This window comes from Saccopteryx leptura, chromosome 2, assembly GCF_036850995.1.
Source record: "Saccopteryx leptura isolate mSacLep1 chromosome 2, mSacLep1_pri_phased_curated, whole genome shotgun sequence".
Taxonomy (NCBI): domain Eukaryota; kingdom Metazoa; phylum Chordata; class Mammalia; order Chiroptera; family Emballonuridae; genus Saccopteryx; species Saccopteryx leptura.
In genome coordinates this window covers 253,527,875-253,544,227 of record NC_089504.1, presented here as the reverse complement: position 1 = coordinate 253,544,227, position 16,353 = coordinate 253,527,875, and the positions used below count along the sequence as shown (strand labels likewise).

General features: G+C 52.6%; 1 protein-coding gene across 3 annotated transcripts in view; it reads right to left on the bottom strand.

Moving 5' to 3' along the window:
• The window catches only part of PBX1 (PBX homeobox 1), a 236,199-nt gene that overhangs the window by 80,789 nt on the left and 139,057 nt on the right, over positions 1-16,353 (bottom strand). Inside the window, exon 1 of one of the 3 annotated variants that reach the window (XM_066371371.1) lies at positions 14,272-14,576. The exons of the other annotated variants lie outside the window; for them this stretch is intronic. Within the exon in view, the coding sequence (XP_066227468.1) occupies positions 14,272-14,284 (13 nt within the window). The 5' untranslated portion in view covers positions 14,285-14,576. Of the gene's footprint in view, positions 1-14,271; positions 14,577-16,353 lie in introns of those variants that run through there. 3 annotated transcript variants of the gene reach the window in all.

Below are 16,353 nucleotides of genomic sequence, written 5' to 3'. Positions count from 1 at the left end.
GGCTCCGGGGACAGCAATGCCTGCCCTCTCAAGGGTTCCAGGAGGGCCTCCCCTGCACTCAGCCGCCCTGCGAACGCTCCTGTGGTGCGCTCTGTAGTCCGGGTCGGAGGCCCCGGGCAGCCAGGGGCTTCTGCAAACTCCGTGCCTCAGAGGGAAGGAACCTGCTCATCCCTGCCGGCCCCTCTGAACGACGCCTCACTTAACCTCAGATGATGGAGGTCACAGTGTCGACCAGGACCTCTTCTCAGGATGGCTACGCTGACCTGAGGCAACAGAGCAGAGGAATCAGGACTGGCCAGGGGGTTTGCCACCTCTGCCTGAACAGGCCGGATGGAGAGCTCTCATTTCCACTTCATTATCTCCTGGCCTGTCCTCGGACACACACGACTGCTTCTGAAAGCCAGCAGGAGATGGGAGCAGAGAAAGGGGGTTGGATCCCACTGAACAGCTCTCCCTGCAGTCCCTGGACACACACACACACACACACACCACACACACACACACACACACACACACACGATAGAGTCGCACATGCATACACATGCATGGTGACACACGTACAAACATAAGGCACACACACATACACACATGTGCACACATGTGTGCACTGACACATCCTTTGTGTTATATGATGACTATCTATGGTGTGACACGATCTCTCTGTATGTCCTATGTGAAATAAAGGGGTTTGGATTTGATGCTCTTAGCTTCGGAGGACTTTGCATCTGAAATCCTGCGCACCTGTCTGTATTATTAGTAGAACCTTCATCTTTCTGACAGACCAGAAACCAAAAGATAGCGTGAGGCTCCCCTACCATTTTCCGTGCTGGCACACCTGTCCCCACTCTGGAGTTACGGTGTCTGTATCACCCAGCGGAATCCTGCTCTGACTTGTCAAACTTACCTTCGGATCTCAACCTCCGATCTAAGCACGTCCCAGTCCACAAGTCCTGTGGGGACGTGCAGGTAGCCACCACCTCGGTCACACCGCACTCTTCAGGCCAAGTCCCAGGACACCTGCTCGTCACTGAGGTCGGTTAGTTCCCCCACTGGAAGGATGGTTAATTATCGCACGCTCGCCTCCACTCAGCACAAGCCCGCTGGCCCCCTCCCCACGTGCAAACTGGCAGATTCACGCTCACTTCCAGGGTGGCCCCATCACTCGCGGTGAAGAAGCAGCACAGTCCCTTGTGGAAGGCTTGCCAGAGCCAGTGGCTGTCCTGATCTCAGACGTGGCCACGGACCACACAGAAACGCACTGTCGTGTCTCCTCCTTCACAGGCCAAGCACGTGCACACGACCAGACTGAGCTCTGGGGACAGCTTTCATCCCACTTTTCAGGACTTTGAACTCTGTATCTATTTATGCCAGAAAAGAAGCCACACATTTTCGGAAGTGGCTGGGTTGCCAAAATAGTTCTCGCTGCAGCCTGGACCAGCGGAAAGAAACAAGATCATCCTCAAGGTCACTAGTGGTCTAGATCCAGGAAAAGGGGTTTGCTGGGTTTGGTGGTAAAAGAAGAAAGTTCAGAGTTGGGAGGGGGGTCTGAGCCTCCAATCCTCACCCGCATGACCGGAACAGCAGCAGGGCCGGCAAAGATGGACGGGAGAACAAAAGGAGAAGCATGCAGGGGTTTTCCAACAGAACTTTGCGAGACCGGATGCCTTTCTGTAGGATTACTTGGAAGCCCAACATTTTAAAAAAAGGAACAGGCCCTGGTCAGGTGGCTCCATGGATAGAGTGTCGTCCTGGTGAACGAAGGTTGTGCGGTTTGACCTCCAGTCAGGGCACGTGTGAGAGGGAACCAGTAAGTGCACAACTAAGGAAAACGAGTTGATGCTTCTCTCTGCCTTCCTCTCTCTGTGTCTCAAATCAATGGGGGGAAAACTTTTAAAAAGACCAAAGTGGCCCCCCCTCTACGGAAAGGAGTGGGAGCCTGTGCCCCCTCCTCTGCACCCGTCACCTATGTGGAACCCTGAGCACCCGACGGAAATCTTTGCAAAGAACGTGAGAATTCACATAGGATCAATATAAAACTGCTGCTTTTAAAAGCGAGGGAGGGTCGGGAAGACTCTAGACAAGACTTAGAAAGACAAGACAACGCTCTCAACATACATTTAAGGATCTAGCCCTTGCTACCACTATGACCACGCTAAGTGACTAAGACTGTGCGTGGCACGCTGTCTTCACCAGACTGCATGCTCTGGTCCCCTTAAACCACCAAGATGCCAAGTGCAGGGAAAACACTTCTGACTGCTTTTGACACTCAAAGAAGACTCTCTTCCTACGTTTTCTTTGGCCATAGGAAAGTTATATTTAACACCTTATTTCAAAGTCCTTAGGATGGCCCTTAAAAACATCCTACATTATACTTTATCTGTGACTCAGTCATCAGACTTCCTGGGTAATGCCAAAGACCACGGTGGAGCAACAGACCAAGGAGCGACGGGTTTCATTCCAGTAGTGATGATGTGTGATGGTGACCAATGGGGAAGATCGCTCGTGAGCACGTGACTCGGCCATGCCGACTCTGGCTGGATCGGACAGTGAAAGTATTTGGAGGAACTCAGGAAGGCAATGCTAGGAACTCTGGCCGCATGCAAATGCATGTGGACACGCCGAGGACTCACTGCAAGACTTGCTTGCAGACTCCGGGAGAGGTCTGACCTCAGACGGGCTCTCACTCTGCTAATGACCGTCTGAGACAACCACCTCGATACTGTGACTACTGCTATGTCCTTCTTCGGGTGCTTTGCATTTGGGTGGTACGGCCCCATCAGAAGATCCCAAATCACTTGACAAATTTTCTGTGGACAACTCGTGGTGTTCCAAAGGGCACCTCCTCTGTAGTTCTGAGCACCTTCCAACATATTCATTATTAGGGCACTCTGGCGAAGACACGATACTATTAGCCCGATCTCACAAGGGCAGAAATGTAGGTAAAGCCATCCCTGTTATTATTGAGATAAAACGGCATTTGCATGGGAAGGGCTCGGTCATTTCCACGGCCCTCTGAACACCCCACTTGTGATGACAAGCAGAGTCCCAGGGCAGCGTCTGGGAGACAGAACTCAGCAATTCTCATTTCCAGGCCATTGCTTGGTCTCTGGCCCGTGCGCTCCTTCTATTTTTCACTGTAATGTTTAAGTCTCCCGCTTTGCTATTTTCCCTTGGAGAGGCGATACGGCAGGGCAGAGAAAATACAGATTTTAACATCAGCATTGCCACTCGTGAGGCCATGACCTTGAACACCTACCTCTCTTCCCCTTCCAGACTGACTCAGTTTCCCCGTTTTTAATATGAGAACACAGCTATTATGAACTCGCAAGCTTGATGCAGAGAAAGGAAAAATAAGAAACAATTCAGGCCCTGGCCGGTTGGCTCAGTGGTAGAGCGTCGGCCTGGCGTGTGGAAGTCCTGGGTTTGATTCCCGGCCAGGGCACACAGGACAAGCGCCCATCTGCTCCTTCACCCCTCCCCCTCTCCTTCCTCTCTGTCTCTCTCTTCCCCTCCCGCAGCCGAGGCTCCATTGGAGCAAAGTTGGCCCGGGTGCCGAGGATGGCTCTGTGGCCTCTGCCTCAGGCGCTAGAATGGCTCTGGTTGCAACAGAGCAATGCCCCAGATGGGCAGAGCATCGCCCCCTGGTGGGCATGCCGGGTGGATAGTTGGGCGCATGCGGGAGTCTGTCTGATTGCCTCCCCATTTCCAGCTTCAGAAAAAAGAAAAGAAAAAAAGAAACAATTCAGCACATCAGGGTCATCCAAGATTCTGGCTCCCATGAGAGAAAGGAACCGGAGAGATCGACAGAACTGTTATCAATTGTCATCGTGGTGATAGGCATTACTGTCATTATGGCCATTGTGTTCTGTCCGGTGATTGGATGTCTGTGTGGAGGGAGTGTCCCAGCTGACACCCAGCGGGCACTGCCAAGGTGAGCTGGGTCTCTCTGCCTCTGCCCACCTCTGCTCTCTGCCCCAGCACCTCCTTCGCTGGCAATGTGCAGTTGCGGGCCAGGAACGGACCCTCCAGCAGCAGGGCCGTGGACCATGGTGTCGGAGTCCACGTGTGGTGCCGCTCCCTCCCGGTCCCTGGGACGCGCCACTGTGGTATCCCTGCTCCGTGATGGAGTTCTCCATCAGCACTCTGCATTCATCACTGTCAGGAGGCTCCACAGTCACTCTCAGAAGTCCCGCCTCCCGCATTTCCCAGCAGGGAGCTGGCTGGCATCGTCCCCTCCCGAGCTGTGGATCTCTACACAAAAGCTCAATCCAGGCTCTGCTGATCTCCGTGGGCTCCTCGTCGTGGGTGAGGCCGCAGCGCTCCGCTTCCGTGATTTAAATCGGAGGTTAAGCAAGGTTATATAATAGTTAGAAACAGACTGTTCTTCTGTAGCAGCTTCCCGAAACAGACACCCAGGTTCTAACGTGGGAATTGGCCCCTATGTAGCCTTCCTTCCTTCCTTCTTTCCTTCCTTCTTTCCTTCCTTCCTTCCTTCCTTCCTTCCTTCCTTCCTTCCTTCCTTCCTTCCTTCCATCCATCCATCCATCCATCTGCTTGCCTGCTGTCTACCATAAGTCCACGACTGTACTGGGCACCCAGGTTGTGACAGTGTGAACACACGATGGGTCCTCCGGTCCATGGGTCACACAGGCACCCTGCCACTGAAGGCTCTGAGACCCTTCTTCCCTCACCTCAGACAGAACCAGTCATCTGCACGCTTCCTCACTCTGGGGGGCTGTCTAATGCTCCCTGCCCCATGAGTAGGAAGAGGTATGTTCTCTTCAAGAACACCTAGGAGACCGCTTTGCAAAGACGGGTATTTTGTATTTGGCTCTTAGATGGAAACTACAACTCTTGGCTTTTCTTCTTCCTCATAAATGTGTGTGTGTGTGTGTGTGTGTGTGTGTGTGTGTGTATATATATATATTTCCCCCCCCCCCAGGCGAGATTGCGGTTCCAGCTAAAAAAGGTCAAAGAAATTTCTATTTTAAAAGAATTAAACCACCGGCTGATAGCTCCAGGTTTACAAGTCCCCCTTAGAATTGATGGTGACATTTCTTTGCTGTTAACGGAGGTGATTTTCACCTAGCACGTCACTGTGGCTTTGGTGGTGTGTTAGTCAGGCGCGCGCGCACACACACACACACACACACACACACGCAAGCTGACTCCAGCCTCACAGAGCTGTCTTCATCCAGAGATCGTAACCACGATGGTGACCAAGGGACTTATTAAAATGCTCTCCCCATTTATGAGGGCCGTGCAGTGGAAAAGGAGGAGAAGAAACGTTGGCTTCCCTCCCCTGAGCAGCCCGCAGGGACATCGGCCTCTTGCGCAGTTACTTCCCGGGACGGATGTGACATCTGCGCCACAGGAGACGACGACTGTAGGCCCAGTGGGCCACCCTTCTTCCCTCCTGGGTCTGAAATGCATTTGACGTAGAGGACCCTTTCGGGCTGCTTGTTAACAGGCATTGCAATTTACAGCCTCCAGTCTCTGGACTAGGAAAGGCTTACATCTGGACCTCAGGAATTCTGGGTCCCTAAGTCGGATTTTATCAAAAGGTCCCTGGGGCCCACCTAGTGCAGAGATAGCTCCCTCAAAGCCCATGGGTGCTGGCTTCACTCTGTGGGCCACAAATAGTCACAGAGACGACGTGGCTGCCTTCTCCACTTGTCCTGAGAGCGTGTGCTGCTCGGTCCACAGCTCAGCTGGGATGGACCATGCTGTTCATCCCACACGCCGACAAAGGTGGACAGGGAGGAGCGACCCCTTCTTCGGGCACTTGAAACCACACGCATCTATGCATTACCGGCTCATTTGATGTTCACACTTCCCTTCTGGCTTAGGCTGCCATAGTTGACCATGTTCCAGTTCTGATGGTTTCCAACTCTTGATCCCGTATCTGGTACCAGAGATCCAGGGTCAAGGTCCAAAGGCAGAGTTCATTTTCCCTTTTCTGCCTTCCCACAGAATGCTGCCAACCGTCGTATCACAAACAACTGTAACTGTGGACTGAAAAGAGTTGGTGGTGCATCTGCCTTCTGCATCTCCCCGAGAGCAAAGCTGTGGTGTTCACGCCTGGCACATAACACACTTTCAGCAGCTTATGGATTCACTAAGGATTCATCTTTGTGTCCCAAGCACCTCCCACAGTTGCCGGCAACACACGGGGTGCTCAGTGCATACCCCGATTCCCTACCACACAAACCCTTGCTACGGGGTTGAGTTGCATCCACCGGTCCTCTCTCTAACAGAGTCCTCTATTTGAACTACAGCTGGCTACTACTGAGGGTCAAGTTCACGGCCACTGTGAGTTCTCTGAAATCAGAACTGAGTCTTTTCATGTTTTCTGTTCATTCTTTCTATCCATAATGTAACATGTATTTTTTTCAGATGACTTGGCCCACAGAAAGCACATGCCAGGAAGGAATGGCTCGGGATGCTTTCTTTGTTGCCATGGTCACAGATCACAGTCATAATAACTGTGACCCCTGGAAATGGGACCCAGGACTAAGGTGCCCACACAGGTGCCAACCGGCCATGGCATTTCATCACCATCACACTGTCCCCTGTGTCCCCACCTCCAGTTCTTCCCTTATGGCTTTATGTCTTCACCCCACATTTGTACCAAACTGTCTCTTCTCCAGATAGGAAAATCTTAAAATGTAACCTAGTGTGATTATTCTGAAGTCACTGATACTATTTGCTGTCAGATCTTTTTCTACAAAGAAATAGAGACTTTCCATTGTTTCTTTTTTATTTTTATTTTTGTTTTGTGGCTTTTTCTTTCTTTTTTGCTATAAACCTTTAGTATTTGTCCACAAATATAGACCTTAGAATTAAAGTATAAAATGTTAACCAAATATTTCAATATAGTCTAATTTCATTTCTGAGATATTAGGTATATGAAAACTAATGTGGAAAGACACAGAAGTACATGCACACACCCACCCACCCACACAGACACGCACACTCACACACATGCACACAGACACATTCATGCAAACGTGCACACACAATTATACATTCACACAGATATGCAGATATACACACAGACATGCACGTACACACAAAAACACGCACATCACACAGACGCACACATAGACACAGACGCACACACAGACGTGCCCAGCCGCTTCATAAAAGCTGTGGCAGGAACTGTGTCCAATCCCAGCAAAACAGACGCCACTGCGCTGCTTAAATGAAAAGGGGGGAGGGGAGGCAAGAAGGGGGGAAAAAGTATAATCATCTAAACTTTTAAAGACAGCAATTTAAGCAAATTGCCATATCTGCTTTTAGAAATGAAAGAGGAAGAAAACGCTCATTTCTTTTGAAGTCGAGCTGAGTAGGTCAATGGCTGTGACAATCCTCTCAATAACCACGAACAAAAGACCCGTCTGGGCGGTTCAGGGAGCAGATATCACCGAGCCCCGGAATGATTCCGTGCCCCGCACACCGGGGGAGGGCAGCGAGCGCTGTGCGGACCGGCCTGCGAGGTGCACAGTGACACCCACAGCCAAATACTTCTGAGCTCTGTCTCGCCATTCTTTACTCAATGGCACAGAGAGGCCCACGGATCCCATGGAAGGCACAGGAGCAGGGGAGACAGTTTCCTAATGAACACAGGCAGAGCCCGTGTGTGAGTGTGTGTCTGTGACGGACCCTTCCAGGGAGCCCTACGTCCACCTTGGACAACAGAGTGGTGGGGGTTTCCCAGGCTGCAGCATCACCTGTGTGAGTGCGTACTGAGCATCTACGGTATGCACGACGTCCATATGTCGTGTAGTGACTGTGAAGAGGAGAAAACACACTCTCAATCTCTAACACGCCCCCCAAGTGGCATCGCTTAAGCAGACCAACTATCACACCAACGAGAGACAACTGCATCCTTACAAAAGCACTCCCCGTCCGAATGGCACCGCAGTCTAAATAAGGGTGGGAGGAATGAAAATCGGGGGGTGGGGTTCAGGGGGGAGTGACTTAGGGAAGGGCTCGGGCAGAAGCCGAGGAACTGGGCCGTGACACGTTAGGCAGAACAGGGCTTTCATGTTTCCTATAAGATGAGTGAGTTGCACAACTGGACTACGGCAACTGACACTCAAGACCTCGTTTTAGGGGAGGATTTATTCTAATGTTGTCTAATTTTAAAAATGGAACAATGTGAACTATTCACCTGAGTATCAAGACAGCTTTGAAAAACAGGACAAGCCTGTATCAAGCAGCCGTGCCAATCAATTTCTATCTCGATACGCCATCTCATCTCATTTCTTGCTTGTGGAAAAGATGGTTTGATCTCACTCAAGAAGCGCTGGAGATATAACCACTTTGGGAAACAATCTGTTAGTTTTATTATTATTTTTTAAATGAAATTAAATATAGAGCTACCGCAAGACTTAGGAATATAGGTCCTAGGTGTTCAAGTAACAGAAGTGAAAATATTAAGCTGTGCAAAGATTTGTCCCCAAACATTCACCGTAGCTTTATTCATGAGAACCCCCAGCTGGAAACAATCCAAAAGTCCCTCAGTGGGTGATTAAATAAACAAATTGTGGCATTTTCCCACACTGATATACTACTCAACGACAAAGAGAAACACGTTCCCGAGCCAAGCACCGATGGGGACGCGTGTTAGAACGTTATTCCAGGGACTTTATACATAAGAAGCCTGACACGGAAGACAGCATTCTGTGTAAATTCACTGACAGAAAATTCTAGGAGAGAAACTAATCAGAAACAACCAAGGACACATGAGGATGGCTGGGGCCAGAGACAGCGGTGGGGTGCGGTGTGACTGTGAGGGCGCTGGAGACTCTTCCGGGGTGACGCAAGTGTCCACTGTCTCTATGGGGGGGGGGGTTCGGGAGATCCATGTATTTGTCCCAGAGCATGCAACATAAAGCAGATGCATTTATCTATGTCAATTATGCCTCCAATTAATTAAAAATATAAACTAAAGAAAAAAATGATAGCAATATTGTAGTAAACAGCTCTATCTCCCTAACTTCATCCCAATTCGTGCCTTGATTGAGGGTGCGGGGCGAGCCCCCGTTAAACACCACCAGCATTCTCAGCGACTCCCAGCGCGTAGCTGTTCGTCCCCACGCGCTGAGAAGAGACCAGGCAAGGAAGCAGAGGAACCGCTGTTGGCAGAACTCACTCTTCCCTTCTCCTGAGGTCCCCGTGGGCAGCATTCTATCCCTCCCCCACCTCACGGTCCCTTCTGAAATCCACAGAAAGGACTTCTTCCGAACTGGACATCCGGGCGGTCAGTGACACCTCCTTTCTGGCTTCACCCCTTCCCTTCAACGGCGAGCTCTGGGCTGCATTAAAGAGGGACAAGCAGGACACCAGGCAACAGGGACACGGCGGTCTCCTCACCCCTCCTCGGCCTCCTTCTCCCCAACCCCCCACATTTTTAGGCAAGTTTTTCTCTCTTTCCTCTTCCTTTCCATCCTGTTTTGATGAGGTTTATTTTTTCTTTTTCTTCCCGTCTCCCTCCCTCCATCTGTCCATGGTCTCTGCCTCACGTTTGGTCGACAATTATTTTTCTGACTTCCAGTGCCATTTCCCGGCTGGTGCCTTTGTTACAAATCTATGTATTTTCTGGAGGACAATGCGTGTGTCATTGTTCTTCCTGTGGCTTTTCCCCTTCTCCTGGCTCGGGGAGCAGAGGCAGGGCTTTTTCTCGGCGGAGGAAGATGAAAGGAGGAATTAGGTTGAGACGGCAGAGCGTGGAACGAGAGAGGAAGGTGTCAATTAAAAAAATGAACCCGGCTGCATCCCCGTCTTGACAGGTGGGGTGAGCGGAGCTGACAGCCGTCGTATTAGCTGGCCTTGGTGGAACCCTCCTGCCTTGTGGTCCCCTGAGCTCCGCCGCGGTGATTCCAGGGGCCGGCGGACGCGCTCGCACATTTTACTTGGTGTCGCGCTGCCTCCCCCGCAGCCATTTCTAATAATGGTAATTATAATGATTTGAGGCTTAAGCAGGGCAATTGTGGCCTGCAGGCTGACTGTAATGAAGTAGGGGGGTGTGGGGCAGCGGGAAGACACTGGATGGGGCACTTCCAGGCCTTAGAGAGTCTGTCTTGCCCTGCGCCACCAGGGCGGGCTCCCCCTTTGAGCCCCAAGTTTGTCCTGCAGGACACTCAGAGCCCTGCTTCTGCGGGGGGACGGGGCGTCGCTCAAAGCACCGACGGGCCACCTGACTCCTGGTGTGCCGGGACCATGCAGCCCGTAGCTGGCCGGCCGGTGGTGGTGACTGCTCTCTTGCCGTGTCTCAGATCCCAACCCTCTGCTCTGCCCAGCCCCTCCCGGGGCCTCAGCATAGATAATCCGTCCTAAAAGCCCGGGCCAGAATCCAATTACGACTGATATACATCTTCCCTCGATTCCAAATGACTCTTGCTGCCATTGAAGGATCCCCCGGAATGTTGAGAACTTGTCCTGACCGCACGCAGAGTTAATGGTCATGCGGTCCTGGGCGCTGATGGAGTCACCTTAGGGGGAGCCCTGATGGGTCTCTCCAGTGATTAGTGTCCTCCCCCCCCCCCTCGCTCTGCCCTTATTAAAGCCATTTGTTCTGAAGCCTAAACGAATATGTTTCATCTTCCAGTGCTGGAAACAACAGCAGGCGGCTGCGGCGGGCCGACCGGAGCGGGCTCGTCGGGGCTGTTCTGTCCCTCCCTCCCCGCTCACGGGCGCTCCTTGCAGCCCTGTCCCTCCCTCCCCGCTCACGGGCGCTCCTTGCAGCCCTGTCCCTCCCTCCCCGCTCACGGGCGCTCCGCTCCTTGCAGCCCTGTCCCTCCCTCCCCGCTCACGGGCGCTCCTTGTAGCCCTGTCCCTCCCCCGTCACCGGCGAGGCCCATCCGCATCCGCGGCCGGGCGTGAGCACACGTGGGGGGCACACAGACTAGTCTGTAACGCTCACGCAAACGCCCAAAGTGCAAACACACACACACACAGCCCCCATATTTGCAGCATAAATCATTTAATCTCGTTGTGTCCCGAGGATGCAATCTGTGCGCATCTATTTTAGGCATCTCAGAGCGTCCAATAACTTCTCATGCTGGCAAGTGTTGAATGAAGGCTAATCTCTAAACACCTAAAAGTACAAAAAATGACATATATATGTGGTTTTTTTTTCCAAACGACAGCGGCGTTGCAAAGATGGGGAATCATGTACAATGTAGCTGCAACAGATGAGCGCAAACTAGAGTGCACATGTAGCTCATGCAGCACAGTATAAGTAATTGCGGGTTACAGGCCACAAGTTAGGCATCTGCGTCACGTTGTAAGTGGAGATGGATATTTCCGATTTCATAGCATTAACGGGTTACAGAAGTGCTGGGAATGGTCTAGGTCTCCCTGTTCACCTACAGTATCTAGAGCTCTTGCGATGCAGCAAGGAAAATAATGTCATGATATTATCTTTTCATTCTGCCTTCCGCAGAGATATTGCTAAAGTAACTAACTGGCTTCGCTGGCAGAAGGGCAGCCTAGGAATGAATGCTCCCTCTTCGGGTCAGAGTGTCATCACACCCAAAGGTCATCCTTCCATTCCCGGGCCCATATATGCTATCTGGACACTTGAGTAAATACCACCACGAGAGGGAACCGTTCTACATGTCAAACCATGTTCATTACTCATCGTACTGGTATAGTGTTAATTTTATCACACTGTAATTCATCACTGCAGATAATTAATTTAATGCCATGCTATCCTCAGGGCCTAGTACTGTGTGTGACAGACAACAGGCATTCAAAACAAACCAAGTGTTTGTTAAGTGAATCTCTTGTATTCTAGCCATTTCACGTAGTGGGGGCAAAACACCCAACCTCTCACTTCACGAGTTAGAACACGGTGAGTCACCGCGAACACATGATCTGATGGTGTTGGCTCGCAAAACAAACACAAAGCACTTTAAAGGAAAATTCAACAGTGGAGTTAATTATTCAGACAAGAACTAATAGGATGTGGTTAAGTCCTTTGGCGTGGTGGTTTTTACCTTTTATGTATTTTCAACACGCCTACGAGTTGTCCACTGCAGTCGACTCTGGTTCATTACGGATAAGAAATGCTTCCTTCAGTCCGTGACCGGGAATCGAGACTCTTGGTAACACATGTTTCACAACAAAGGAGGAAACGAGGGCACAGGTAACTCCCAAGCGCACAGCGGCAGGTCCAACGTGTTTGCACTGTACACATGGCGCACACTCACTGAAACCACACATACCTGAACGTCCAGTAAGATCAATCTGCACACATGGTAAAAAACACAAGCACACGTACAACATGAACCCACACTTACACACAGCAGTGCAGAGGAAGTAAACGCTTGTGTGTGACCAAGACCAAGTCCATCTGCACATTAGCCAAAGAAAAAAAAATCAAGTGTTTCCATGGACCCCGCAAGAAACAGATGCCAAAAAAAGGAGTCTTTTTTAATTTATTTTTTTAAAGTCTTGGTTTAATTGTGTAAGTTACTGTCCTTCTAGTGATTGACGAAGTCTAGTGAAAGATTTAAAAATATTTAATAAAAGTTAAAATCTCTTTATAATTGATCCAACTATGAAGCTGTTTAATATTTTTCTTTTTAAATTTATTGCAGAGTTTAGAGACAGTAAAAAGCTAATTTGTTTCTTTAGCCCCAAATTACGGTTCCCTTTACAGGGAAGCGGCATCCTTTCGTCAAGCTGAAGACGGCCTCACTTGTGTGCAAGTGGGCTACTTTTCAGCAACAGACGGAAGCACGCAGGATACAGACATACCGCATGGTGTCCCAGCACGCTGTCTCTGCACCAACAACGCGGCTTTCAGAATTTCAATCAAAAAAGACCTTCTTTGGACCCCACTTTGAAACAATCTGTTCCTAGGATTTCCTTACAAGACACAGAGACCTCCCTCATCCCAGCAGAAAAACCGTCCTGTGTAAGGCGGCACAGGGGACCAGGACGACTCCTGAAGGCGGCCCGAGCGGTCACTCGGAGGCTCATGACTCAGGGCACCATGGTCCGGCAGGCGAGAGGCATCCATGTGTCCTCAGTGGCACGGCTGTCCTGGGGTGCTCTTAGTCTAGTGGGTGATCACAAGTACCCTGAGACTGACGAGATCACCCAACAAATGAAGAGAATGTGCCCCATCCATTGCCCATCAGAGGTCAGAGGTCAAAGCCAGAGCAACACCAACACCCAAGGTCCCGATGGAGACGGAAAACCTTCCCCCTAGGGGAGAACCATCCAGAATCCCCGAGGCTGAGGCAGGCGAGCTTCTGGGGAGAGGTCGTGAAGAACAGGGTCCACCACAGAGAAGAAGGACGTCCAAAAGGATGAGGACGGAAAGGTCCGCACCACACTCAGCCACCGCGGGGCTCCCGGGACAGGAACGCGAAGGCCTTCGAGAGCCTGCGCGCTGCGAGGAGGGAGGAAGGACACAGACAGCCGGAGGAGGCCGGTGCCAGGGCAGTGAGGTGACAGGGACGGAAAGGTCCACACTACACTCAGCCACCGCGGGGCTCCCGGGACAGGAACGCGAAGGCCTTCGAGAGCCTGCGCGCTGCGAGGAGGGAGGAAGGACACAGACAGCCGGAGGAGGCCGGTGCCAGGGCAGTGAGGTGACAGGGACGGAAAGGTCCACACCGCACTCAGCCACCGCGGGGCTCCCGGGACAGGAACGCGAAGGCCTTCGAGAGCCTGCGCGCTGCAAGGAGGAAGGAAGGACACAGACAGCTGGAGGAGGCCGGTGCCAGGGCAGTGAGGTGACAGGGACGGCGAGGTCCGCGGGAGGGGGATGGCGGGGAGTCAGAAGACACACAGAGTGACGGTGACGCAGAGAGGGGGGGGGGGAGGCTGGGCGCAGTCTCAGGGCGGCCCCACGGAGGGAGCCAGAAAGGAGGTCGAGACATGGAGCCCACAGGGCCCATGTGGGGGACCCCAGGGGAACTTCGGCCTCAAATGAAGGCAAGTGGTTGCTGGCAGGAGGTTGGCTCAGGACGTGAGGAGAGCAGACGTTTCTCACTCGTCACCAGGGTCCTGACCTTCTCTCTAATAAAGGATGGCGTGACCCCACAGAGTGGAGGGCCCGGCGAAGCTGGGGAACAGGTACGCAGGGCAGCCCTAGCCCTTGTCCTTGTGAGGCCAGGCATGTGCCATGTGCTCAGCCATGCCGCACGGCAAGGACGAGGCCGTCTCTTATGGGGAAGCATTCCCTGGAAGGGAATGGATGGCCCGGGACTGATTCCCAGCCTCTGGTTTTACTGTGGCTCCAATTACCTGTGACGGACATCTCCGCGCTCAGCACCCAGACGCAGTGCCGGCCTCTCCCTGGCTCACACAGCCGGCCGTGTAATCACAGAGAAAGCAGCCGTGACCGGTTCCCGCGGCAGCTTCTGGCAGGCTGTCTGGGCCCCGTCCCCGACATCGTCCCTGTCCCTCTGGCAGCCCACAGTGGAAGGGAAGGGCCTGGTAGCTGGTGCCCTGTGCCAGCCTGAGCTCTGACCCCTCTCACGCCTTTGGCCCCACCGTCCCGCCGGTGATGCAGGGAGGTCGGGAGGGGCGAGAGGGCCCGTGGCCGCGGGGCCAGAGGACACTCTGAGACCCGCAGAGCTCACGCAGGCCGCCGAGCCAGGCTCGCTTCTGTGGCAGACTTCATAAGGCTCCGCTCTTTGACTGGCGTTGAGTTTATGTGAAAGTAATTAACAGTAATTAATCCTTAATTACAGTAATTAGCCAAGTCGCAGTAAATTAAACCACATCTGGAGCAGATGAGGGCTTCCGAACGGGAGGCAAGGGGAGGCGACAATCGGGGGAGACGCTGAATTCATCTGACAGCATCTGATTAAAGTCTACCTGTTGCCGGCGCCTCATTTGCATGTTGTTTTTGTTTGCGTATCCCCAGTAACCCTTTCAAGGCATGCACAGCGTGCACCTCTTGGTCCAGGCGGAACGACCTGTTAGGCAGCCCCATCCGTGCCGCATGGCAGTGGGCCCACCTGGGCCGTGTTTACACGTCCTCTCCCTCCTCACAAACAAAATATAAATAGCAGGGCCCTCATCCAGTGACAGGCTGACATCGGAGCTGCTGATGAACAGGCAAGCGGCTAGGAGCCATGACCGTGTCTGACGGGGGGAGGGAGACAGAGGGCGGGAAAAGGGGAGACACCTGCAAAACCAGGTCAAGTGTGTCAGTGCTGACAGCGCCTGTGGAGAAGGGAGCCAGTCCCCCGGAAGAGCTGCGGCCCACAGGTCACCGTCACGGGCATGAGTGTCCGTGTGCAGGTACACACACATGTGTGCGCATACGTGCACGCACGCAGAATACCATGAACCCGTTGGCAGAGAGACACAGGGGTCCGACATCTTTCTGAGCTCACTCAGGCTCATGAGTGCTGCCCATCCAGCACCACGTGTCTGCGCATAAAACAAAGAAACGCCCTCAAGATCCTACCACCCGGGGCACGCGTGTTCGTGCATGAACTTTCAAAGGAGAGAAACCACGGCGAGATGTGGCAACAGAAGGTCTCTCCGGTTGCTTCTTAGCACAAGAGGCCAGAGCCAGTTGGGTGCACTTGACTTGACCTCCTGCCGCGGCTGCCGACTCAGCCAAGGGTCCGCCAAGCCATAGTTCTTCCGGGTAATGGATCTTGGAGCCTGACCTGTCAGCTTGGTCAGGTCGCACTCTGGCCGTGGTGGCTCAAGCGAGGAGAAGGGGGGAAGGAGCAGAGGTGCTTTGACATCTTGGAGGAACAGGAGAGGGTGTGGGGAAAAGGGGAGAGCATAGAATCCCCTCCCCAAATCTGACACCTCACGAGGTCATCAGACCCAGGATGAGACAGTGACACTTTCATCTGCACCTGAACAAGCAGCCCAGGTGTCCCCCCTCCCCGAGGCAGACACTGCCGAGGTCAGGATGTACGTGCCTGGCTTCTGGGCACACAGCCACCACCACCGGGTCACAGCCAACTAAGGCACGAGCTTCTGCTCACGGCGCGGGCTGTGGGAACGGTCCAGTGTCACCCCATCCACAGTGGCTTTCTCCATCAGTGCCTCAACTCTGGGGCCAGCAGTCAGAGAGGCGAAGTCCATGAATGCCACACAGGTGACTCATGGACTCCATGCTCTAGCCAGCTGGTCAGCCTCCTCCAGCGCCCGACATGGCCTTCTGCTACCCTCGCGTGGTTTCTTGTGGCCTTTGGAGACCCCGAGGGCCTCCACCATATCCCAACCATAACTGGAATCTCTCTCTGCGGCTGACAGATAGATGTATAAGATGAGGCCAGGTTAGAAACTAAGTCTGTTCCTAACTATTAAGTAGGGGTGACTAATGGTTCCCACATCACCAAATTATGGGGAGTA